General features: G+C 42.8%; 1 protein-coding gene across 1 annotated transcript in view; it reads left to right on the forward strand.

Annotated features, from left to right (window-relative positions):
• The window catches only part of mybpc1 (myosin binding protein C1), a 35,849-nt gene that overhangs the window by 6,187 nt on the left and 4,153 nt on the right, over positions 1–25,509 (forward strand). Inside the window, 28 exon segments of the mRNA XM_053641096.1 lie at positions 1,948–2,031; positions 3,170–3,220; positions 6,451–6,492; positions 6,906–6,947; positions 10,058–10,168; positions 10,593–10,741; positions 10,841–10,958; positions 11,054–11,102; positions 11,784–11,840; positions 13,679–13,842; positions 13,927–14,059; positions 14,754–14,762; positions 15,630–15,754; positions 15,837–15,942; positions 16,038–16,204; positions 16,321–16,486; positions 16,658–16,764; positions 16,867–17,003; positions 19,943–20,102; positions 20,897–21,001; positions 21,200–21,388; positions 22,338–22,472; positions 23,013–23,180; positions 23,469–23,557; positions 23,666–23,861; positions 24,018–24,157; positions 24,291–24,450; positions 24,964–25,100. Coding sequence (XP_053497071.1) covers positions 1,948–2,031; positions 3,170–3,220; positions 6,451–6,492; positions 6,906–6,947; positions 10,058–10,168; positions 10,593–10,741; positions 10,841–10,958; positions 11,054–11,102; positions 11,784–11,840; positions 13,679–13,842; positions 13,927–14,059; positions 14,754–14,762; positions 15,630–15,754; positions 15,837–15,942; positions 16,038–16,204; positions 16,321–16,486; positions 16,658–16,764; positions 16,867–17,003; positions 19,943–20,102; positions 20,897–21,001; positions 21,200–21,388; positions 22,338–22,472; positions 23,013–23,180; positions 23,469–23,557; positions 23,666–23,861; positions 24,018–24,157; positions 24,291–24,450; positions 24,964–25,100 — 3,296 coding nt within the window.

Here is a 25,509-nt window from a genome sequence, read left to right on the forward strand (position 1 = left end):
AGGTGACGATACCCTGATTGTCTTAAAGCGTACTGATTTCGTTTGCATTTGATATCTAATTAAAAATAAGTATGAAGGATTACGAATATATTCTATATATGGCCACGGAGACGATACAGTATATCAGTGTTTAGTTTCCTTCAGACTGACACAGTATTTAGGTATTTAAAAGTCACGCCCATCCAGCAGAACTGATCATATTTACATTGGAAACATCTCAGCTTATGAATGAATTATCAACGCCCCCTGACGTAACACGTGTGGGACTGTTTTCAGCGACTGAGCACCAGTGGGCGGGGCCCCACCGTAAAGGTAGTCATATGTAAATATATTTGTGACGTCACAAATCCCGCAACACACACACACACAGATAAAAACTGCATTGAATTGAAACTTGCAGGACATTTTAAGGACATACAGTGACCTCCTATATGTCGAAAGGACAAGGGGAATTTGATTTCTCACGTCATGACCGCTTTAATACGGAACCGGACGTTAATCAATAATATGCGTACTCGAAACAATCTTGTTATAGTAACGTCGTCCCGCAACACCGAAACCTACGGTCATGAGCCTTCGCTGGACGAACGGCAGTTTTGTTTGGTGTTCAGCCACAGCAATGCGATGGGTTTTCCCAGACTGCCACACTAATGGATTTAATCATTAAAGGGCTCATGAATATATTATTAAGCATGTTCAGTCACTAAACCATTGCAGTATCCCATCCCGATTCATAAATACGGAAGTCATGAACATTCATATCAGTGTTTCTGTATCATATCACGTAGGTAATGCCTTTTTTACTTTTGGTTTGCTTTGTTGTGGTCTCTAAAACACACTTCAGTCAAATATATGGTCTTTATGAGTGTCACCACACTAAATCTAACTTTGCACCAGTGGAGACCTGCTTTCCATTGCATGACACTTGGGCTTGGTGTCAGAACGTCCTGAAGGCCTGTATGATCAAAGAGTAAGCACCGCCTTGTGCTTTCTGCGTCCAGTTTAGGAACGAACAACTAATCGTCTCTACCTTATAGACAAAATGGACATTTCAGGAGAGGTTTAAGTGGAAGTCAGGTCAGATACAGATACAGATTACGCTGTATGTAAGGGGTAAAATATTATGCTGCGTGCTGTTGTAGGAAAACGGCGGTGGGCTGGTGCGCTTCGTTACCACGGCATGTCCCGAAGTGTTTTATTCCTCTTACGCGACATCGGTTTGTCAGTTATCACAATGTTTCCTTAATGAAATGAGTTTTATCCGAGTGCGACGTGTTGTTCTTTAATAAATGAAACATTTACTGTCGTTACACGTAACGTTGATGAATCTGTCAGTGTATGCTCGCGTTTACGAGATAGCAGCTATAAACAGTCGTTCCTTCGCTCTCTCGAAGTTAATAAGACAAAAAATAACGACGACGACTACAAAAAAAAAAAACACACACGCAATTCGTCATATTGCCGAGAAACCAGAAGGTGCGACGACCGATCGTTTCTTCACCGGAAACTTCACCGTATCACCGGTTATACATCACACTTAAAGAAGGCGTTCGATTATGTAGAGCAGTGGTTCTCAATCCAAACCTGTCATTTTTGCAGCTGCACTAATGTCATTAATCCACACCTTCTGACCAGTCACATGTATGTTAAGTCATTGGTTTTGAAGTGTATTTTGAAACATACTGTAGAATAAGTAATAATTCACAGTTAAATGATTTGAGAGGGTCCTAACGAAATAATCGCTTCATAAGAGCTTATTAGCAGGAATGCACAAGATGGACTACTTGAATGGTCCGAAATGAATATATTGTTTGTGATGTATCAGTTTTATTATGAATCTAAGTGTGTGTGTGTGTGTGTGTGTGTGTGTGAGAGAGAGAGAGAGCGAGAGAGAGAGAGAGAGAGAGTGAGGAGAACACTAACATGCCCTAGCCTTGTCCCAATCAGCACCACCTATGAATGATGCAGTGAAGGCTGCTGATACGGTGCCGATAGTCATGGTGGTTCCCCCTCCTCCCCCCACCCTCAAAGGTCTGACACTGCATCGAAATACTTTTTATCTATTAAGTGTGCTTGTGTGTGTTTGCAGTTCCATACGCGCTCATGTCTTCAGTCTGTGTTTATTATATCATTAAAAGTTATTGGTTACGCTGCATTAGGGATTCGAGACCACCCATCTAGTCATTGCAGATGTTATATGTGTGTGTGTGACTTTGGCACCATTCAAGGTTTCTCCATGTGTGTGTGTGTGTGTGTGTGTGTGTGTGTGTGTGTGGGGTGCCTTTAAATGTCTGAAGAGTTGCTGGTCTGGCACCGTTCAAGTTTGCATGGCATTAGCAATAAAGGAAACAAACAAACAAAAAACAAATAAAAGAGAGAGACATCTTTGACTTCAGATGGAGGAAATATATAGAGAATATATTCGATTTCAGTAAAGTATTTCCTATTCTAAGATGACAGGAAACCGAAAATCAGATCGTTCAGCTTATTTCTAGACATTTGTAATCATTTCAAGCTTGAAATCTTCTCTCATTTGAAGGATTTCTTTCTAGAAGCAATATCTGCCATTAGAATGAGATAATAATAATAATAATAATAATAAGCTCGAAGGTCTTGAAGTAGGTTTAAATGTGGCCTTCTGGATAAATAAATATGTCTATATTTATAAGTGTGGTTTTTGCAGCGTGACGGCTTTGTTTATCCCGTGCCGGATGTATGAGACGTGAACTATGACGTGTAGAGCTTTTGTCATGACTTCATTCATATGGCATCCAATCAAATTGCTCGCTTGTTTAAAAAAAAAAAACCTGGGACTGATTTTGTGCGAAATGGCTGCGTCACACGTCCACATCCATTTCATTTTATAATCTAGTTTCACGCACGCACGCACGCGCACGCACAACTCATTTGATTTCATTCCATTCTGTATAATCGTGTCTATATCTGGGCCACGTGCGTTTTCACTTCATGTCACTGCTACTGTGTTGTCACGTGACCCGATTCAGCCGAACACGAGGCGTACCCGATGCTGAACGCACTTTTCCTGCATGTTGTGTTGACATATTAGCGGACGTGGAACTCAGTGACAGGTGGGTGTGTGTGTATGTGTGCGTGCGTGCGTGTGTGTGTGTGTGTGTGTGTGTGTGTGTGGATTTCACTTTTGTTACAGATAAAGATGATGAAGTCACCGCCTGCAGTCCGTCACCTCCTCCCCCGTCAGGTTGGTCGGCCATGACGGCCCAATTCTCGTTCCCGTCTCCTGTTTTTTTGCTGAGGATTTAACGATAGACGCGCTGGTGTAGCTCTGATGTGACGGAGCGCATCAGCGACCAGCTTGGGTTGAACAGAAAGAGAAAAGCAGGAGAAACACAGAGCAAAGTTGTGAGGGAAGATGGAGGGTTGTTAACAGACGACGTGTAAGGAATAACACACTTCAGAGCGTGCGGTTGTACAAGAACACTCGTATAACTGCACAGTCTGGGGAAAATTATTCCGCTTATACCACAGAAGATTTAATGCCGTCGAACGTCCACGAGACAAGTTAGCTCCTGTTCTCACCTGCCGCTGTAGTCACAATAAATGCGTTAAAAGCGTAAAATCTTATGCGCTGGGAAACTTTACAAAGCGCCGTGAGTGTTGCAAAGCGCTGACACTGTAGACTCCTTCCGTAAATGTTATAGGAAGAGACATACTTCCTAACAGAAAGCATCGCCGCGTCAACTATTCTGCTGCGTGGTTTTTAAAAATCCGCTTATTATTACTCGTCGTACACGTTACTATAGAAACGATAACGTATTCAAAATACAGGCCCCTCTAAAAGTATTGGAACAGCAAGGCTCAACAGAAATTCTGTTGTTTTTCCCCTTTACACGCTGAAGACATTTGGGTTCGAGATCGAAAGACGGATAGGAGACGACCGAGCAGAATTCCAGCTTTCGTTTCCTCATATTTACATCCAGGTGTGTTAAACAGCTTAGAACAGGGTATCGTTGGGGTCAGACCACACCATTTTCGAAAAAAATGAACACTTAATATTTGGTTGCAAAAACTGCATCGAGACTGTGACTCACTGACGTCACCAAACTGGGACTTTACAGGGACTTCTTTCAGTTCGGGGGGTTTCTCCATACAGTCTCCTCTTCAGGAGGTGAGATGCTGCTCAGTTGGGTTTGTGAAGGTCTGGTGATTGACTTGTCCAGTCTAGAACCTTCCACTTTCCCCCCTGATGAAGTCCTGTGTTGAGGTGGAAGTGTGTTTTGGATCGTTGTCTTACTGCATGATGAAGTTCCTCCTGATTAATTCGGACGCATTTCTCTGTAAACTGTCGACAAAATGTTCCTGTAAGCTTCTGAATTCATTCTGCTGCTCCGTCATGAGTTCATCATCTATAAAGACTAGTGAGAATGTTCCAGAAGCAGCCGTGACACTACCTCCACCATGTTTCACTGATGAGCTTGTACGTTCTGGATCAGGAGCAGATCCTTTCCTTCTCCACACTTTGGCCGTTCCGTCACTTTGGTAGAGGGTCGTCTTGGTTCCAGAACTTTTGTGCCTCATCTCTGTATTTCTTTGTGGATTCCAATCTGGTCTTCTGATTCTTCCGGCTGATGAGAGGTTTGCATCTTGTGGTACATTCCTTCTCTCGACGTCATCTTCGAACGGTGGATTGTGATACCTTCTCCCCTGCCCTGTGGAGCTTGTTGGTGACGTCTCTAACTGTTGTTTTTGGGTTTTTCTTCACAGCTCTCACACTGTTGTTGTTTTCCTTGGCTGACCTCTTGCATATCTGGTTGATGGTACACCAGTGGTTTCTTTATTTTTCAGGACATTCCATATTGCCGTATTGGATATACCCAATGATTGCGCAATGACTCTGATAGATTTTTTTTCCTCTTTGCTCCCATGGACAGCTCTCTGATCTTCATGTTGGTTTATCCTTTTTAACAACAAATGCAGTCTTCACATGCGAAACCGAAGGCTCAAACCAAGAGTAGACATTCAGAGTTATTAATTCTTTAAGCAATCGATTTACCTGGGCAGCACGAGACACCTATCAGTCACAGACAATATTTTTGATCACTTAAAAACGAGTGAGTTCAAACAGAAGGTGCCGTGTTCTAAGTTGTTTAACACGTCTAGCTCTAAATATCTGAAATTCTTATCACCTCATTTTCATCTTTCTCAAACCCAAACGTCTTCAATGTATAGCGAAAACGTACGTCGTTCCAGTACTTTCGGCGGGGACTGTAGTTAGTGCGTATAAACCCGCCGTTCATGTTCCTCTTTGTGCTACACGAAAGTAATGCACACCTTCTGACCAATCAGATTCGAGAATTCAAATGCACTGTGGTATAAGTCCTTTAATGCTAACTGTTACACGTACGTGTGCCATTCCTACAACCACAAAAAAAACATGGTATATACACTTGTCTTCCACTTTATTAGGAACACCTGTACACCTATTCAGTTATGCAGTTATCCAATCGGTCAATCATGTGGCAGCATCGCAGCGCAAAACATCACGCGGATACAGGTCAAGAGCTTCAGGTAACGTTCACATCAAACACGGGGAAAACGTGTGATCTCTGTGGCTTTAACCGTGGTACAGTTGAAGGTGCCAGATGGGCTGGTTTGAGTATGTGGTGGACGGAAATATTCAACTGTCCAGTTTCTTTGGGTGAATCTGTGCCGACGCTAGCCTCAGATTCCTGTTCTCGGCTGACACGAGTGAAACCTTCTGCTGTTGTAACTCGTCCACCTCGAGGTTCGATGTGTTGTGCATGCTGAGATGTTTTTCTTCTCACCACGGTTGTAAAGAGTGATTAAACTGTATGAGTTACAACTGTATATCCTTCCTGGCAGCTCAAACCAATCCGAATATTGTCCTGTAACCTCTCCAACATCCATCCACGCCACGGTTAAAGTCACGGCGATCCCACTTTTTCCCCATCCTGACGCTCGATGTGAGCATTAACCGAAGCTCTTGACCCGGATCTGCATGGTTTTACGCACCGTGCTGCTGCCACATGATTGGCTGATTGGATAACATCATACGGTAAATGAGCAGGTGTCTGTACAGGCGTTTGTGTATATACGGTACAAAGGGACATCACATCTGTGTAGGATATACAGATGTGATGCTCACTTTGTTTGTGTGTGTCTACACATGTACACATATCACAACAAATGGATATGTGTAATGTATGTGTACGAGTATCCACATGTTTATATGTGGGATGCGTATTTCATCATCGTAGGGATATCTAACGTTATTCAATGCTATGTTTATGTCTTTGTCACATTTACATGACAGTAAAGTGCTTTGCACAATCTCAGGTACCATGCACGTCATTATTACGTCGCTGAATTTAAAAAGGAACGAAATAAAGCAAGGCTTTTTGTCTGTGAAAACAGAAAGAGATGTCAATTAATACTGTGTTTTCTTTCCAGAGGATGGCAGTACACACAAGAACCTTTCTGTTGATCTAGCTAGTAAGCATTTAAATTAGTCCTAGATACCTGTTTGGTTTTGTCTTTACATCGGATTAAAATTCACACGAGATAATCCGTAATACGTTTTTAGCTTAACACTATATTTGTAACCGATCCCAGCTACGTAGAGCTCCCCAGACTTTATTTCGTGCCGTGAATGTCTGTGCACCCAACCTGAAAATGGAAAGTATGTTTGTTGGATAACCAGTTCAACTAAACAAACAACGACTCAAACATACACCTTCAAAGCACCAAAGAATGAAAACTGACAAAGACTGCATCTCCCCCACTGACAACGTCTGTACCTGTCACCGTGGCTGCATGATCGTCACGTCTTAACACGTGCCTGCCCCTTGCTTTACAGTAATATTTACTGTAATATGCTGTAAAACGTTTTCTCTGTCTTTGTTTAGATGATAGCGCCCCTGAGTCAACTAGGGAGAGGAAAGACTCAGGTAATCCTTTAGCCATGATACTGTAGCTTCATAGATTCATAAGTTTTCCTTATAAGTCCATAGAAATACACTGACTACTAAGAGTTCGGTGGAAATAAGCTGGAACTGAGCACGGACTTTCAATCAAGGTTAGTAGGTTCATTTTCCCAAAATGGCTGTTTAAAAGAAACCCAGACAAGGAATATGATGCCATGCTAATTTTGACCAAAACCAGTGTAGCGTTATACGGAATATACGAGAGACGAGAAACCTTGCTTGTAGAAAGCATGGGCTTTTCTGCAGGATAAACGTCTTCATAAGCCATGGGAAAATGAATGGTACTGTCCTGTGAGGAAACCGAAGCAAAAAAGAGCATCTGCAATATGATGCCACAACTGGGTAATCCATACTGAACTTCCCACTGACGGTAAGTTCAGTCAATCGTCTACCATTGCTCACTGCTACTGCACGACTGTATGGTAACGTGGAACATCCGTGTCTCCGTTTACGTCGTCATCTTTATCCGTGGCTTAAGAGCAGTGAAACCTGGCATCACTAACATTAGCTAAGTTAGCTAGCTGGCTAGCTTAGCACACAGCTAAATGTTTCTGTCAAGTACTCTTTAGGAAATTTTTTTTTTAAAAAAAACAAAAAAAACATTCACTGCTCTTTAATGAGGATGAGAACTCTGTCAAAAGGGCTGACGCTGTTCTCTGTTGAGAAGGAGAATCGCTCAGAGCACGTGGAGGGTACAATGAAGTACTTTCATTCACGTGCTGTATAGAGCTGTCTAGATGTGACGCTGTATTTAACATTACATATCAAGAAAACACACCAAAGACTTTATTGTGTTATCTTGGACAAAGAAGCTGAGATCTTGTTTTGCATCGTTGCGTTCTTCCAAGGTTCTGAGGTGAAACATACCCAGAAATCCCGCTAGCATTCCAACCAGGAATCCGGGATGTCTTGATTTGGGCAGCCTGGTTCGGACGTCCACTATGAAAGCTTAAACGCCGCCGAGGTCTAGCCTGATATCACTGAACAGTCTGTGACTCTTTTTTTTATGACTGATGTTTAGCCCTGCTGCTTCCACATGGAAGGTTTGCAGATCTGTTCAGCAGTCAACTGTCCAGATAAAAGTATACACACATCCTGGTGCTGCAAGGGCATGTTCGATTATTGTTGTTATAACAATAAAACAATAGACCGTAATAGACAAAATCAGTATAAACAACATAAAACAATATGTTACAACAGACCAAATAATATGATGGCAGACAAGGTCTACTAACGTTAGACTGCTGCCTCAAATTTATAGTGTGCATCTAGGACAAAAGGAGGCAATGATCCCCCTGGGCCTGTGAGCTAAATACCACCGTGCATAAAGATCACAGGTCAAGCCATGAGGTTTTATTCAGCGTTCTTTCTTGTTCCGGAAAAGTCTGGTTGTTTTCATCCATGTCTAGATCTGATGGAATCAGTTCCTGAGGACCCTCCTGTTTCTGACAGTCGTGCAGCCACAGAGGTGGTTCATGTTTGTGGACCTGCACAATGCTTATTTTAATTTTTCCACTGCCCCAGACCATAGATATTTCTTAAGGTTTGCCTTCCATGACTAGACAATCAAAGCCTCTGCCTGGCCAAAGACAGAAAAGCAGCTCAATCACTGGCTCGCTGGCAATGGAGGGTATTCCAAGCAGAAGGATTCTGGCTGGGAACCGTACCCCGTCAGAGACCGATGATCAAATGATCAGTGGTGTGGCGCCAATATGTAAGGACAGAAAACATCAACCAACTGGAATTGATGAAGCCCAATTAATTGATGGTCCTCAAATCCTTCTTACCAGTTTGTATAAGTCACCAAATGTTGGCTTACTTTTAGTCAGATATCAAGCGTATCAAGGTGGCTCAAGGTCAAGCGTCTCTTTCCGTGTTGCACAGCATCTCCTCAGCCTGTATTCACTGAGAGCAAGTCATCTGCCTGGAACCACAGGATCACTAGTGCCAAGTCAGCACATTGCCAGAAGTAGTTGTGTTTGGCAGAGAAGGACAGAATGCTGGGACAGGACGCTCTGACCTATCACTGGCCTCACCGCTTCTTAGATGCCTTTACTCCTCTACTGTTTATTCTTCCATTGCTGGACAAGTTTCAGTAACTAGTCCTATTTGTGCCCACAAGATGGCTGGCAATACCACCAACCATCTGTTTTCCTAGCTCTCGGAACACCCCGGGGGCTTCGTCCCCCAAGCAGATCTGCGCTCCCAAAATAAATGGAGAGATCTGGCAGAGTTAGTGCTTCAGACTGAATCACTAACTGAGGACTGCAACCTAGCACATAGAAAAAGTACCATGCATGCCCTTATGTGGAAGTTGTTCTGCAAAATCTTCACCTCTTCATCTGGAACCGTTGAACTTGTCCATCCTGAATTTTCTTTAGGGACTGCTACAGTAAATTCCCTATCTACAATAAAGCTGTATATGGCAGACATCACATCACACCACAGCTGGAACATCTCTACATGTGTGCACATGAACATAACGAACATAAGAAGGCGTCCAGGTGATTGGCACTGCCCCTGGCTATTGTGTGATCAAATACTGAAGTGAATACAGGCCGTGTTGCTCGTCCTCGGTTATTAACCAGTTTGCCCGCAGCGGGGAACGGGTTTGTGTAGGTTTGTGGGTGTGTTCAATTTCCATGTCCATAGCATTTAAAAGTCTTGATGATGGTGAGGAACTGTATTTATGTGTCGGTGTGTTACCCGGACATGTTTTCAAGTTATGGGCGACTTTTAAAAATGTTACACTTGATGTCTAGACGGGTTTTTCTGTGTATATTCATGACGTGTTAATAATGTTTCTCTTTTCCCCCCCTTTTCACAGGTTTATTATTGTGGCTAATACCGTTATGCTTTCCATGTTGCTAAATGCTAAGTGTTCTCAGCTGGCAGCTGTGTGTATGTGTGGGTCTGTATATTGGTGTGAGTATGTGTGTCTGATCGATTGTGCTTTTTTATTTATTTATTTTTTTTAAGTGAGCGAGATTGAGAAGGTCTTTGTTTGTGATTGAAGAGATATTTTAATTTATGATTTGCTGAATGTAATGTTCTGCATAATAATGTTTTTGTAGTATGGTCCCTGGGAGATGGGCAGCCTCCTGAGGAGATCGACAAGCAGGTGGAAAATCCACCCCTCTCTACCTTACTAATTGAGAAACCCCAGGGTGGCTCCATCCGAGTAGGTTGGTAAATGCCACGCTTCTAAAGACGACTATATTAGAACAAAGGGTAACTATTTTAGTGACCATGAAAATACTCCATAAAGCCTCTGTAAGCTGTTTTGCCAAGATATAAGATCTGAGAAAAGAAAGGAACATTGACACTCCTGTTCTGTATTTATGTACCTGATCTCTAGTAGTATCCTTTCTGGTTATAAAAGCAGCTTTTTCAGACCAATTTTGGAGTGGGTCAGTGGGTGCATGATTAGTGTGGCGCATAATTAGGCATGGGGACCATCAATGAATAACTTTCACCTTGGTAATATGGCACGGTTTAAAGTTTGAGGACCCGATTAAGGGTTTAAGAGAGACAAAAAAAAAATGCTTACAGGAGCTTCCCATCTCATCTATGTTCAGATTTAACTCAGCGATGTCGTATGTTTTAAAGGTGGAGACATTACCTTTACTGCAAAGGTCGAGGCCAAGGATTTGCTTCGTAAGCCAACTGTCAAGTGGCTCAAAGGGAAATGGATGGATCTCGCCAGCAAGACGGGAAAACACCTACAGCTGAAGGAAAGTTTCGACCGCATCAATAAGGTAACGCGTAGATCCCAAACGGAATGTTTTTAAGGCCAGAATAATATCGGTTCCACTTCTATTGAGTGTTCCACTTCTCCTGAACTACTTGCTCCACAGATTTACACGTTTGAGATGCACATCATTAAGGCTAAGGAGAACTATGGTGGGAATTACAGATGCGAGGTCACTTATAAGGATAAGTTTGACAGCTGCTCGTTTGACCTCGAGGTCAAAGGTTGGTCTCGTCTGTCATGTTGGTTTGTAAATGCAAATCTCCTAAGACTAAGATCTGATGTAGTATTTAAAGTATTTACACTATTGCTTTTACAGATGTTCCAGAGACTCAGAGTATTGACATTCGCTCAGCCTTCAAACGAAGGTAACGAGAGTCCCTTCGCATGGTACTCGATTTCAGCTTAGATAAGTGATAATGCAGCCTGACTGTTAGAATTATGAGGGAAAGAACTGTGTATGCGGGAATACATTCTCATGCACCGTTTTTCTACATCCTTGTCTGACACTGTTGACAAAAGTAGTGATTATGTAACCGTGCTTCTTCTCAGGCAAGGTGATATCTGTGGTTTAATTGTTTACAATGGACTTCTCACCCCGTAATCCTCTACAAACCAATGTCAGGACATGGTTTGGATAAAATTCCCATGTTCACAATTAACCTGAATCCACCAACCAACCAAACAAACAAACAAACAAACAAACAAAATGTCCAACCGAATGCGTTGATCAGTTCAAGGCCATTGCTTGCATTCGAACATTTTGCAATGTGTCCAAAAAGCAACGCACACTCATCGTTCTCACAAAAACGCCTGCACGAGAAGGTTAATGTGAGAAGGCAGTCACGGGTCTCTCGGGACCCGTGTACACAGCCTGTGCAAAAACCGGTTCGCCCAAAGCGAAAGGCTTTTGTGTTCGCCTCAACTGTGCGTTTGCTTGTTGCTAATGCATAGCTTGGAGGTAGGGGCCCGGGTTGCGTTGTTTTTTTATTCCGGTGTTTGTGAGTGTCTAATTTGAATTTCCATTAATCTCTCCTTGTTAACAACAGCAGCGAAGGCCAGGACGATGCAGGGGAGCTTGACTTTAGTGGGCTTCTTAAACATAGGTGAGAACTATAGTCTCCCCCTCAGGGGACAAAGTCGTTCTCTTTCTTTCTTTCTTTCTTTCTTTCTTTTTTATTTTATTTCATTGTTATTTATTCTTTTTTTTTTTTTTTTTTTTAAAGCCCTGGCTAGCATGTCATCTATATTGGTTGTTTTAGTCATTTTCAGCATGTTTATACATTGTACATGTGCTATAATGGTTTAATAAATATGTTGTGCATACGTCCATTGTTGCCAGATATTATGAATCACATCATTTAAGGGGGATATATATATATATATATATATATATATATATATATATATGTATGTATGTATATATATTTAATTTTTTTTAAATAAAAAGGTTGTTTAGGGTTGGCTTTTGTGCTCTGCTGTTCAGTAAATAGCACAAAAGTAACTAAGATAAATTCCACATTTATTTTGGCTTGTCTCTTCTTCTTTCCCACACATTCAGAAACACCAGGTTAGTACAGAAAGTAATTAAGTAAGTAAGTAATTCAATTAGACCTTACTGCCGGTAAGTACCGTAATCCCATAGTGTATCCAGCATGGACAAGCAAGAGTGTTGGTTTACTGTAGTCTGGTAACACTTCATTTAAAGGCAGCATTCATTAAAGTTCCAGAAATGCTCTGAAATCATGGAAAGTGCCCTTTGTGTTTTCAAATCTTAACTAGGACTGGGATTAGTGTTTAACCTCTCCAACATCCAGGGATCCATCGTTTTATTAGTGGGTCCAGTGTTTGTTTTTTTTATTAGTTTCACGATAGTTACTAGATAATTGAATGATAATCACTTTCATCATAATTACTAGACTGACACAGCTCGAGAAGAATTGATCCATGAGTATTAGAACTTCCGTAAGTTGCTGCTTCCCAGCAGCGCTACGCGAGTATTAAAAGCCGGACACCGATTTGAAAAATCACATCAAAGGGCTCAGCTTTCCAGCGATTTATGCAAAGTTGGTGGATCATCTCTAAATGAAGCTGCGAAATAGTGTTATCGCTACATCTTTTCAATGCAAATGAATACATTATACAACTGGAAATGTGCCTGTCAGTGCTCTTTACTACACGTCTGCCTGTATGCAGACCCGAAACACGTGTCAGAGGAAATGAAATGAAAATACAAGAATCATTTCATGCTGTTTCTCTCAGATCTTCCAGACATTCAGAACAATGTCTGTGAATGTGAGGCCTGACTGACATAGACTAATGATGACTAACTGAACTTCTCACGTCCGACAAAACCCTCAATAACGCTATTTTAACAACTCCGTTCACCTTTAATATACACTCACCTCTCATTCCAAGCCCTCAGTTACTGGCCTTTATAACAACATGGCTAAGAAAAAGTTTCATAACCTGAATACAGTGTTACCTCTGTAATGCTTAAAGCGTCATGTTTGAAATGATAGCTTTGACTTTCACAGCATAGTCTTTCTATGAAATAATGATTATTATTTTACCACGAATATTCATTTCACTTTACCACTGACAAGCTGGTTTGTTCAATTGCTTTCTCTTTTTCTTTACTGTTTAAAAATCACCAGCTGCATAACAAATCCCTTCCCTGATGTTTTTTATCTGTGTGCATAATAGGATAGCTTAAACCTTTATAAGGCTATTTCACATGGCCATCTCTTTGGGTAAGACGTGCAGTGAATGTAGTGAAAGCAACTGTTACTATGAAGTCATCTTCAGCAATAAATAGCAGTGGTGCTGTTTACGTACTCTAAACGATAAGCATCCTACGTAGTGAGCTTCCTGGTTCTTGAACACATGTTGATCCTGGTGGTGAGCGCTGAACTGATAGGATTTCTGTGCTCTGTGGTGTCAGAGAGCACAAACAGGAGGAGGTACCAGAGGTGGATGTCTGGGAGATCCTGAAAAACGCCCGACCGGATGAGTATGAGAAGATCGCCTTTATGTACGGCATCACAGACCTCCGCGGTCTGCTGAAAAGGCTGAAGAAGACGAAAAAAGAGGAGAAGAAGAGTGAAGGTGCTCCAGGGATTCCCTAGTGGACTGAATTCCAGAATTGTTGAACCGAATGCAATTTTATCACCTTCTTACTGTTTCTTATAGCGTTTGCCAAGAGGTTAGAACCTGCGTACCAGGTGGACAAAGGAGGGAAGGTACGATTAGTCGTGGACCTGGCTGACCCGACTGTTGAACTGAAATGGTACAAGAATGGCCAAGAGATTCGTCCTACTCCAAAGTAGGTCAAATATTTCCAAGCCTTCATTCCATTGCCTCAAGCGTTCACAAATGAGGTCTTCTCAGAAAGTGTATTTCATACATGGTATGGGTTTTCTGGGGCTTTATCTGAATTTTGTGGTTCTGCAGGACCTTTAAGTAATGGTCCTTGACATTCAGTCACATATTACCAACCGCTTGAACTGTTCTGTAACCCGAAAAGGTGCTATTAATGCCAGCTTTGTGTGGATTCATGAACATTTCCAAACATTAGTCCAAACAGGCCAAATTTAGAAAACAGATCTGTATGTGTTTGACTGCCTACTATGACTGATTGTGGCAGTTGATTAACCAGAAGCCTACCTTTAAACCCAAAGAAGCTACAGATAACGCTAAGATGCTAGTTGTGAAAATGTTTTGCCGTGGGTTTTAGAGGCAAGTATGCCCTGTTTCCTGGAATTCACAGGAAACACCTTTCACAAGCAGACTAACCAAAAGCCATCTGAGTAGAGAGTGCAGATTTTTGGTTTTTACTATCTGATGATGTCTAGCGTCCCAGGACTTCTTGTTTCTAACAATCCGCCAGCCTCTCTCTAAAGCTTGCAATGACATCTTTTTCTGCCTGTCTTGCCGCGGCACTTTCCCTGGTGCACCATGACCTCCGCCTCTTCCCTCCTGTGGCGCGGATCCATTCGGACTCCTCGTTGAATCTTAAGTAATCGGAAGTAAGTGCTCGAATCTGTAAGTCTTTACCTATTTCCTAACATCTACTCTGAGCGTGCTGATCCTGGAGAGCAGTTACCTTGTCATACTTATGCCTGTTGGACTATATAATTATTCAAGCGTGTATTAACTCAATTAAAAACAAAACAATTTTATTAGCGGTGTGAAAAATACTGTAATGCAATTCGAAGAAAATGTTGTAACACGTAACATTCATGCAGTCTTTCAATCAGATTTAGGCCTCATCACAGTGCGTAGACAGCGCTGGTTAAAGTGGTAAATGACCGTGTCGGGCCATGTTTTCTCTTCCCACTGTCACCTCTAGCTTGCTCAGTAGAGATAAATCTAAACCTGTATCTACATCCGGATTACTGCTTTGCACCAACGTCCACTAAAATACGAATCGAACGTGTATCCGAATATGCTTTTTCTGCATGATTTATGTCTTTTTTTGTGAGGTGTTCAGACACTATGTGTTTATCTATCTATTTATTTACCCAGTCATTACACACACTTGTTTACTGATTAAAGTCTACATACAGATCACATCGATTAGTACGTTTTTCGCCGTGCTGCTGTCTTTACCTATTAAATAAATCATATGTATGTTTTACTAACACTAAAGAACGATTATATGATCATTGTCAAAAATTTGTATTAATGTTCAATACAGATGTCAAATAATAGCATCGTGTAATATTTATCAAATATGAATTCGAAAATATTAGAATCACGGTCGTTTATCTTCGAGACGAAACAGAAACACTGTGTTTACTTCTATTTAAAGCTCTTCGTAAGTAACATTAAGTGCATTGAGCAGTTTTTCAGGTAAACTCCCAGTACATTACTGACTAATGGGTTTTGTGCAGGTTTATCTTTGAGCACAAGGGCACACAGAGAATCATGGTTATCAATAACTGCCAGATGAATGATGATGCCGCCTATTCGGTGGTAGCTGGAGATGAGAAATGTACCACTGAACTGTTTGTGAAAGGTAAATTCTCCTACACGCTAGACGTTAGTGCTCTTTGGCGTCTTTTCGGTCTGTAAAAACGTCGGCCTGACCCTTTGTGCAGTGCTGCCCGTGAAGATTGTGAAAGAGCTGGAGGCTGTGAAGACTACGGTCAATGAACGGATCGAGCTAGAGTGTGAGGTGTCAGAAGAAGGAGCACAAGTGAAATGGTTTGTTTCTTTGTCTTTGTGTGAAAGTATAAATATAGAGGGGATGACATTTGAGGAGGTATAAAAACATCCCGTTCCCCATTCCACTGTGACAGGCTAAAGAATGGGGTGGAAGTTCCTACTGGGGTGCGTTCAAGATATCGTGTAAAGTCTGAAGGCACAAAGCACTGGCTGATTATAGATGACGCCATGAAGGAGGACACGGGCACCTATTCCGCCATGGCAACCGGGGGTACCAGTGAAGCCCGTGTCCAAGTGGACCGTGAGCACAATTTAGTTCTATTGCTACAAAGCCAGACTAAGCCAAAGACTGCGCAACAACAACAACAAAAAAAACAACATTTTCTTCTCTTCTCTGTCTCTTTTCCGCTTCCGCAGTGAAACCACTGAAGATTCTGCAAGATCTACAAGACGTAACGATCCGTTTGGGGCAGCCGCTCAAGCTGCATTGTGAGATCTTACCCATAAACGTTCCTGGGCGCTGGTACCGAAACGGCCAACTTATCCAGTCCAGCGATCGCATCACCATCATCCACAGAGCCAAGTACAGTCACACACCCAGTTCTACTCCTTCACCCTGCATTAAACCTGTGTTTACACTCCTGCACACATAATCCTTTCTTATCCGGTCAAAATACCAACTTTCACTGCACGCACACACTAAAGACCTCGAAAAAAGAAAAAAAAAACATTTGACTTTGTTTGTGTCTGACAGGACCCATAAGATGGAAATTGAGAGCTGCACCCTACATGATGCTGGAGACTATACTTTTGTGCCTGAAGGGTACACACAAAGCCTTAGTGCCAAAATCCACATAATAGGTACCAAATTCTGTCCTTTCTTTAAAGGGAAATTCTTAACGAATATAAGTATTGAAAGCTTGTCTTACTGAGAGTTGCTGACCGGAGTTTCTTTTATTTCAGATCCCCCGAAAGTGCATTTGGACGCTCTGAATGCTCCGGATAACACTATCACGATTGTAGCTGGTAACAAGCTGCGTCTGGAGATCCCCATCAGCGGAGAGCCCATACCCAGAGTGGTGTGGATGAAAGGAGAGCGGGTGAGTGGAGACTGAAGGCCAGTCATCAGCGACGTTGAAGGCCAGTCTTCTCGACCGTTGTGACACACGTCGCCGTGACGTCATCCACGCCTCCTGGTCGCGGAAACATAGCAGGACTCTATAGCGGCAGACTAGTGATTTTTACGAGCAAGCCAAAATTGGTTTTTCTAAAAATTTCGTGTTGGGTGTCAGAGTGGGAAAAGTGTCCATGGTGTGTACGGCAAATCAGACACCATTCCGAGCCAACAGAAGTATCAGTGAAGTTGGTGTACTAACAAAGAATTAGCTTGCTAGTTAGCAAACATGTCTTATTTATTGCTTTAACGAAACGACATACAGTCATTGGAAAAAGAATGTACACCCTCCTTCAGTTCTCTGTTTTTATTGATCAGGGCCTAAATAACAATTGTGTGGCCCTCACCAACTTCTATAATCAAACAAATAATCAGGTGACAACAACAACAACAACAACAACAAAAAAGCCACAACAGATTGAATTTTTTCACCCCAATTTTTATTCATTTATTTTTCCCCCCAAAATTTCATGTATTCATTTTTTTCCCCAAAAAGTAAACCAACATTCAGAAACCAGGTGGGAAATAATAAATACACATTTCCTACTTCCTCGATCATTAAGAGAGTCATCAGCAGCCATGTGTTACTCGTGGAATGCAGATTAGTTAATTATCAAGAAGTGTGATTAGCTCTATAAAAGCAGAATGTCTGGCATTTTTATGTTCAGGAGCACTCAGGTGTGCGTCTACATCAGGCCAAGAAGAAAGGACATCAGCCATGACCTCGGAGAAGCCATTGTTGCTGCTCGTCAATCTGGGAAGGGTTATAAGGCCATCTCCAAACATTCTGAAATTCACCACTCTACAATGAGAAGGATTGTTTACATATAGAGAGCCTTGAAGACATTTGCCAATCGTCCCAGGAGTGGACGTCCCAGTCTCGGTCCAAGGTCAGATTGTTCAATGCTGAGAGATATAAAGGGAAAAATACAGGAGCTGCATCGTTTGATCTACATCATGTGACTCTGTAAGCATGTTAAATGTGTATGTTCATGACAGCACAATCATGAAAATGAAACAAGTATGGCTTTGATGGAAGGGTGGCTAGGAAAATGTCCCTCCTCTCCAAAAAGAATATGGCAGCAAGATTAGGCTTGGAGTGAATATCCTTTGGACTGATGAGACCAAGGTGGACATGTTTGGTCGTCGTACACAGCACTATGTTTGGCAAAAACCAAACGCAGCATATTGCCACAAACGCCTCATACCTACTGTCAAACATGGTGGTGGAGGGGTGATGATTTGGGCTTGTTTAGCACCTGGGAAACTTGCAGTCATTGAGACAACGATGAACTCCACTTTATAACCGAATATTCATGAGTCAAGTGTGAGACCCAGCAGTAATGTCCAGCAGTTTAAGCTGGGCTAAAATTGGTTCATGTAACAAGACAATGATCCCAAGCACACCAGCACACAGTGCTGATATGGGGATGATACTGTGCCAATATGGGGACGATATGATGCTGATATGGAGATGATATGGAGAGGATATGGTGCCGATATGGAGATCATATGGTGCCGATATGGTGCCGATATGGAGATCATATGGTGCCGATATGGAGATGATATGGAGAGGATATGGTGCCGATATGGAGATGATATGGAGATGTTATGGTGCTGATATGGAGATGATACTGTGCCAATATGGGGACGATATGATGCCAATATGGAGATGATATGGAGAGGATATGGTGCCGATATGGAGATGATATGGAGATGTTATGGTGCTGATATGGAGATGATACTGTGCCAATATGGGGACGATATGATGCCAATATGGAGATGATATGGAGAGGATATGGTGCCGATATGGAGATGATATGGAGATGATATGGTGCCGATATGGAGATGATATGGAGATGATATGGTGCCGATATGGAGATGATATGGAGATGATATGGTGCCGATATGGAGATGATATGGAGATGATATGGTGCCGATATGGAGATGATATGGAGATGATATGGTGCTGATATGGAGATGATATGGAGAGGATATGGTGCCGATATGGAGATGATATGGAGATGTTATGGTGCTGATATGGAGATGATATGATGCCGATATGGAGATGATATGGAGATGTTATGGTGCTGATATGGAGATGATATGGAGAGGATATGGTGCTGATATGGGACGATACGGTGGAATCTGAATGGCTACAGAAGAAAAAAAATCAAGGTGTTGGAATGGCCAAGTCAAAGTCCAGACCTCAACCCCACTGGGATGCTGTGGCAGAATCAAAGAACCTCAAACATGCTGCAACAATGTTGTAAAGAAGAGTGGGCCAATATTTCTCCAACACAACATGAGAGACTGATAAACTCCTCCAGAAAACGCTAAATTCGAACACTAAAGGAGTTTTTCCCACCTGCTTTCTGTACGTTGCTAGGCCATGTTCTTACCGAGACGTTGCCTAATGGACATATTTAGCTAGCCAGCTTTACTCGGCTAACAAGTGCTTGGCTTTCAGTGCCACAACGTCCTTGTAATTGTCTTGAGCGTGCCCATAAACAGCAAAACTGTAAGCATCAAGAGACTTGTATATCTTCGGTTTCTAAGAAATGTGTATACATTTCCGAGCGTTGCAGGCTAGACCACCGCTTAGCATCGTTTAGCCCCTGACAGGACACCAAGTCACGAGTGCTAATCCATTAATAATAAGTGGAGAACATTTTGGCTGATAAAATTCTTCATAAGATTCTTCAGTCAGATTATAACCAAGTAGCATCATGTCGCTAGGATACTGGGGTCGCTTTGCAACCGGCATGTCTCTTTTTGTTCGCAAAGCCTGAGATTTTGTGAGGCAAAGGTACACATATAAATACAATAAAACCTTCAGCCAGTTCCCATTATACATGTGTACAGGTCATTCTTGAGACAGGGAGCCGAGTTCACGCAGAGACATTCTCTGACCACACCTGCCTCACTATTGAAGTCACTGAGAGAGAGGACAGTGGCAACTACAAGATCGTCCTGCAGAATGAAGCAGGAGAGGACACAGGCAGTGTCAAGATTAAGGTTGTGGGTAAGGCTCTTAAATAACTACACGGAAGCATCTGGATCCTACAGTAATCCTCACTGGGATTGTGTATAGGTTGTCAGTGGTCTATAACCATCAAGCTACTTTTACCAGCTACTAGTGATGGTGAAACGGTCTGAAAGATAGCAGGCAGCCATCTTAGGCAGCTTCCGACTTTGATAGCAGGACTATCAAAGTGCTTTGTGTATATTTATCGAGTGATGTCCTAAGTACGGTTCTGTATGACCAGTATGTATTTTAAACCCTCGAATCTTTAGTAATCCAGAAACGATTTGCAGTTGCGTTTACATAAATGCTACGATAAACAACATAATTGTTGTACAAGTTGTAAGCATAATTCCGTAATACGGCGGAATATTTCTCGGCTCTGATCAGGTAGACGATGCAGTCATTTTCTATAACAGCAGCTCTGACAGTAGACCTGACTGTGAAGGTTTATTTAACATGTACGGTGGCTTAGTAGATAGTACGTTTGCTTCACCCCTCGGGGGTTGGGGGTTCAAATCCCGCCTCCACTCTGTGTGCGCGGTGCTTGCGTGTTCTCCCTGTGTTTCGGGGGTTTCCTCCCCTAGTCCAAAGACACACGTAGGCGGATTGTGCTCTGTAGTAAAATATTTTACACTACCGTGTAGATCAACGTGTCTTAGTTGAAGCTGCCAGGTTGATAAGGGTTTATATGCACAGCTGATTAAAAACACATGCGCTTAACGGTTAAAAACATTCTTTTACAATCATTTTTAAAACAATGATATATGCTATTTCTCATATCCGTGTTCTAGATATCCCTGATCCTCCTGGGCCTCCCTTGGTTCCTGCAGTTGGTGGTGATTGGTGTACAATGACATGGGATCCTCCTCTTTACGATGGGGGTTCTCCTATCACTGGTAAGGAAATACGTCAAACATACTGTACGTATTTTATATTCCAGCATAATTGTTCAATCGGAGGCCCTTTTATACTATACTGTACGTAGGAACCTTCGTCTATCACCGAATCCCAATCTTAACATGAATCCGCGTAAAGAAGCAGCTTCTCCAACACCACCAACAACACCCTTATGTCTGTGCTGTTCTGTCCTACAGGATACTTCATTGAGAGGAAGAAGAAGCAGAGCTCCAGGTGGATGAGACTTAACTTCGACCTCTGCAAAGAGACCACATTTGAGCCTAAGAAGATGATTGAGGGTGTGCCGTATGAGGTGCGGATTTTTGCTGTTAATGCGATCGGTGTTTCCAAGCCCAGTGATCCGTCCAAACCCTTTATTCCCCTTGGTGAGTACCATACCTGTCACACCTTTCAGCTTGCTGGTCTTCATAACATCTCCAGTGCCTACACCTGTCTATACGTACTTATGCCTGGTTTTATCACACCCATTTTGTCTTTTAACGTAAGATAATAGCGCACAATCCTAGCAGATCCCTTCATAGGATATACCATGGCACCATGGCCGTATTTGAGCGTGCCCTTCAGACGCCCCTTTCGCAGCTGTTGCTTTAAAGAGAATTCCCGCTCTACACACAGCACAAGCCTGAGATTTAGAGGACATTAAACATGTCTCCATTATGGCTGAATTAAAAGTTCAGGAGATCAGAATCCATCCCAGCCCAAGGAGAGTCTGGGAAGACATGCCAGAGAGATATAATTCCCACTGGTGTGTGTGTGAGGGGCGCACGGTGGCTTAGTGGTTAGCGCATTCGCCTCGCACGTCCGGGGTTCGAGTCCCGCCGGGGAGATGTGTGTGCGGAGTTTGCATGTTCTCCCCGTGCTGCGGGGGTTTCCTCCGGGTACTCCGGTTTCCTCCCCCAGTCCAGAGACATGCATGGTAGGCTGATTGGCGTGTCTAAAGTGTCCGTAGTGTATGAATGGGTGTGTGAGTGTGTATGTGATTGTGCCCTGCAATGGATTGGTACAACCAGGGTGTACCCCGCCTTGTGCCCCATGCTCCCTGGGATAGGCTCCAGGTTCCCCGTGACCCTGGAAGCGGTAGACGATGGATGGATGGTGTGTGTGTGTGTGATTATTCATAGATTTTCACCATGTTGTTATACAGTATATTTGATTATCCCTTGCAACATATGAGCAATATATAAAATGATCTAAAAGCATTGTTATATTTTGTGTACTGTGCTCTTATTTAGTAAAACACAGCTAGTATGAAAATTGCAGTCAGATTTGTGTTTACTCTCTCTCTCTCTCTCTCTCTCTCTCTCTCTTTTAAAGCTGTCACCAGTGAACCCACTATGCTGGTGGTTGATGAGGTGACAGATACATCTGTGACGATAAAATGGCGTCCTCCAGAAACCATCGGTGCTGCCGGGTTAGATGGGTACCAAGTGGAGTACTGCATTGAAGGAAGTAAGACACCCCTACAGACCCGTGTACTTTAACGATCATGATAACGAGTCTTTATTGGTCACATATACATTAGAGCACAGCGAAATTCTTTTCCTCACATACCCCGTCATGTGAGGTGAGGAATTTGGGGTCAGAGTGCAGGGTCAAGGCAGAGAGAGGGTTAAGGCGATGAACCCCCGGGTCAAGGCAGCTTGAATCCCTGACCTTCCGATCAGTAACCCAGAGCCTTAACTGCCAAGCCACCACTGCCCACGACTATCACTAACACTAATAATAAATAAGAGCTGCCACAACTAAACTCAACTATAAAGTCAGTATTTCCGTTGTACGTACTTGAGCAATCATATCGTGATATGGAGCAGCGGTAAAATAAATGCATGAATAAATAAATTGTATGTATTGCCACTTTATTCAATGTCTAGTGAGGACTGATAATTGTGTATAATAAAACTGGTCGGTAGAGAAGTCCTTCTGAAGAAAACGCTCTCAGAAGGTGGTTATAATACGTATAATAGCTGGGCTGTTTTTCTGTTTCCACAGCGGACGACTGGATACCTGCCAACAAGGAACTGATTGATAAAACCAAATACACCATCACAGGCCTGACAACAGAGTCCAAGATCCTAATCCGAGTGAAGGCCATTAATGCAGCCGGTGCCAGCCAACCACGCACCATTCAACACTCTGTCCTGGTCAAAGAGGTCGTCGGTGAGCTACATCAACTGCAGCTCCAGTTTTTAGTAATAAAAAATGCAAAGCTCGTATTTTTTTCTCCGATTTCGGAACTAGTTCATATGAAAAGTAATGCTCATAACGGAATTGCGCTGAACTTAATACGCTTGTGTGTAAAGAACAGTATAAACACAGAGTCCGTTGGGAGTTATTCCGTTTGAAGGTGCCTGCAAACGCCTTAGATGATAAGAGATCTATTACGGTTTGTCGAAACGGTATTGTACTGTAGGTGGTGCAGCAGATTATGAAATTTATGTCTCGCAGAGCCCCCTAAGATCCGTATCCCTCGCCACTTGAAGCAGACGTACATGCGCAAGGTCGGAGAACAAGTCAACCTCGTTGTGCCGTTCATGGTAAGGCCGTGATCGTTAAACGGACTTCATTACGTGTCGTGGAATTTAAACGAAATGTGACTATACAAAAAACTGGAGTTCGCGTAATCAGGTTGAGATTTCCCCCAGGGCAAGCCCAGGCCAAAGATTACCTGGCTGAAGGACGACGAAGCTATCGATCCTGCGCAGGTCAACATCCGCAACTCGGACTGCGACAGCATCATCTTCATCCGTAAAGCCGAGCGCAAGCACTCTGGGAAATATAAGATGATGGTGCAGGTGGAAAATCTTGCAGATACAGCCATCCTGGACATCCAGATCGTGGGTTAGCGTTCATCCTCTATAATACTCAAAGTTCGCAAATAATAGTTTGATTGGAATACCGTATGATGGTCAAAAACACAGGAGCTTTCACTTAAGTGCTGTGCAATAGCCTAGATCATGTTCAACAAATGTCTTTTTCTGATGCTCTGTCCATCAGACCGTCCTGGTCCTCCACAATGTGTTCGAATTGAGGAAGTCTGGGGTGACAATGTAGCTCTGGACTGGACGCCACCCAAGGATAGCGGCAATGCCCCCATAACAGGATACACCATCCAGAAGGCAGATAAAAAGACCATGGTATATGCGATTATTTTGTTTTGTTTCCCAGTTTCCTGCTTTTGTTGCAGCATGTTCTCGCAACACAGGCTCGACGAATTCATTCGCTCAAATAATAACCGCATCATATCCACTTTGGCTTTTACGTCTACAGGAGTGGTACACGTGTGTGGAGCACTACCACCGCACGTGCATCACTATCAACGAGCTGGTAGTGGGCAACGAGTACTACTTCAGGATCTACTCGGAGAACATGGTGGGCCTGAGCGAGAACGCCACCATCACTAAAGACACAGCAGTCATAGTGAAGGAGGGTAAGTTTCGACTCGCTGGCTTGGCGACCTCCGTAAGGTTTAAGCGCTCCGTTCAGTCTCACTGGCGCTGTCTCGGACCTCCAAACAAATATCCAGTTGACCAGGTAAAAATGAACAATCTATCGAATGTTCGGTTTGCCTTGAAACGATATTTTTTCTCCTCACACTCATACTCATATTTTGCAGTGTACCTTTCTCCATCCTGTTATCTTCTCACTTTTATTGCTTACTCGGAGTAAAAATATATAATACACCTGCAAATTGTAGACTCGATTGAAGGACTAGAAGCTGTTCAATGTTTTTTATATATAAATAAAAATATTTTAAAATATTGCACACTGCACTTTTAATGGCCTAATGGTAAAATAAATCGGTGTTGTCTCTTCTTCATCACATAAGGGAAATTCCCCCATGATACAGTGCTTGGCCCGTATCATGCACACTCCCGCTCTCCATATCCCCTCTTTTCTTCCTCCTCCTCTCCCTCTTCTGCCTCCTGTCACTCTTTCTCAGGGATGAACCTGAAGAACCCAGAATACATCAACTACGACTTCACAGAGGCGCCCAAGTTCACGCAGCCGCTCATCAACACGTTCGCTGTCGCGGGGTACAACACGTCCCTGAACTGCAGCGTCCGCGCCAACCCACGGGTACGTGAGAGACGTGTGTAGCGCCGTGTTTATATCAGCCACTCAGATCAGTAACGCTACAGAGATGCTCTGATTGCAGGGTATCTACAGTACTTGAATTCCATAATATCTAATATATTGAATAAGACTCTTGTTGTAGCCTTCTCTAAGCTTCTCGCAGTACTTTGGTGGCATCGGTGGCATCGAGTCCCTTTTTCAGCAAAACACCGCCACAACACGATGCTGCCACCCCCATGGTGTTCTTCAGATTAAAAGCCTCAGTCTTTTTCCTCCGTTAGAGGAACTGTTAGAGGTTTGTTTCCTCTGACCAAAAGGCTGGTGATCTCCTGCAAACTCCAGTCTGGCTTTTATATTCCAGTCCCTGAGTAAGAGCTTCTTCCTTGCATGACAGGCCATGGTGGTACAGGAC

This window comes from Ictalurus furcatus, chromosome 14 (genome assembly GCF_023375685.1).
Source record: "Ictalurus furcatus strain D&B chromosome 14, Billie_1.0, whole genome shotgun sequence".
Taxonomy (NCBI): domain Eukaryota; kingdom Metazoa; phylum Chordata; class Actinopteri; order Siluriformes; family Ictaluridae; genus Ictalurus; species Ictalurus furcatus.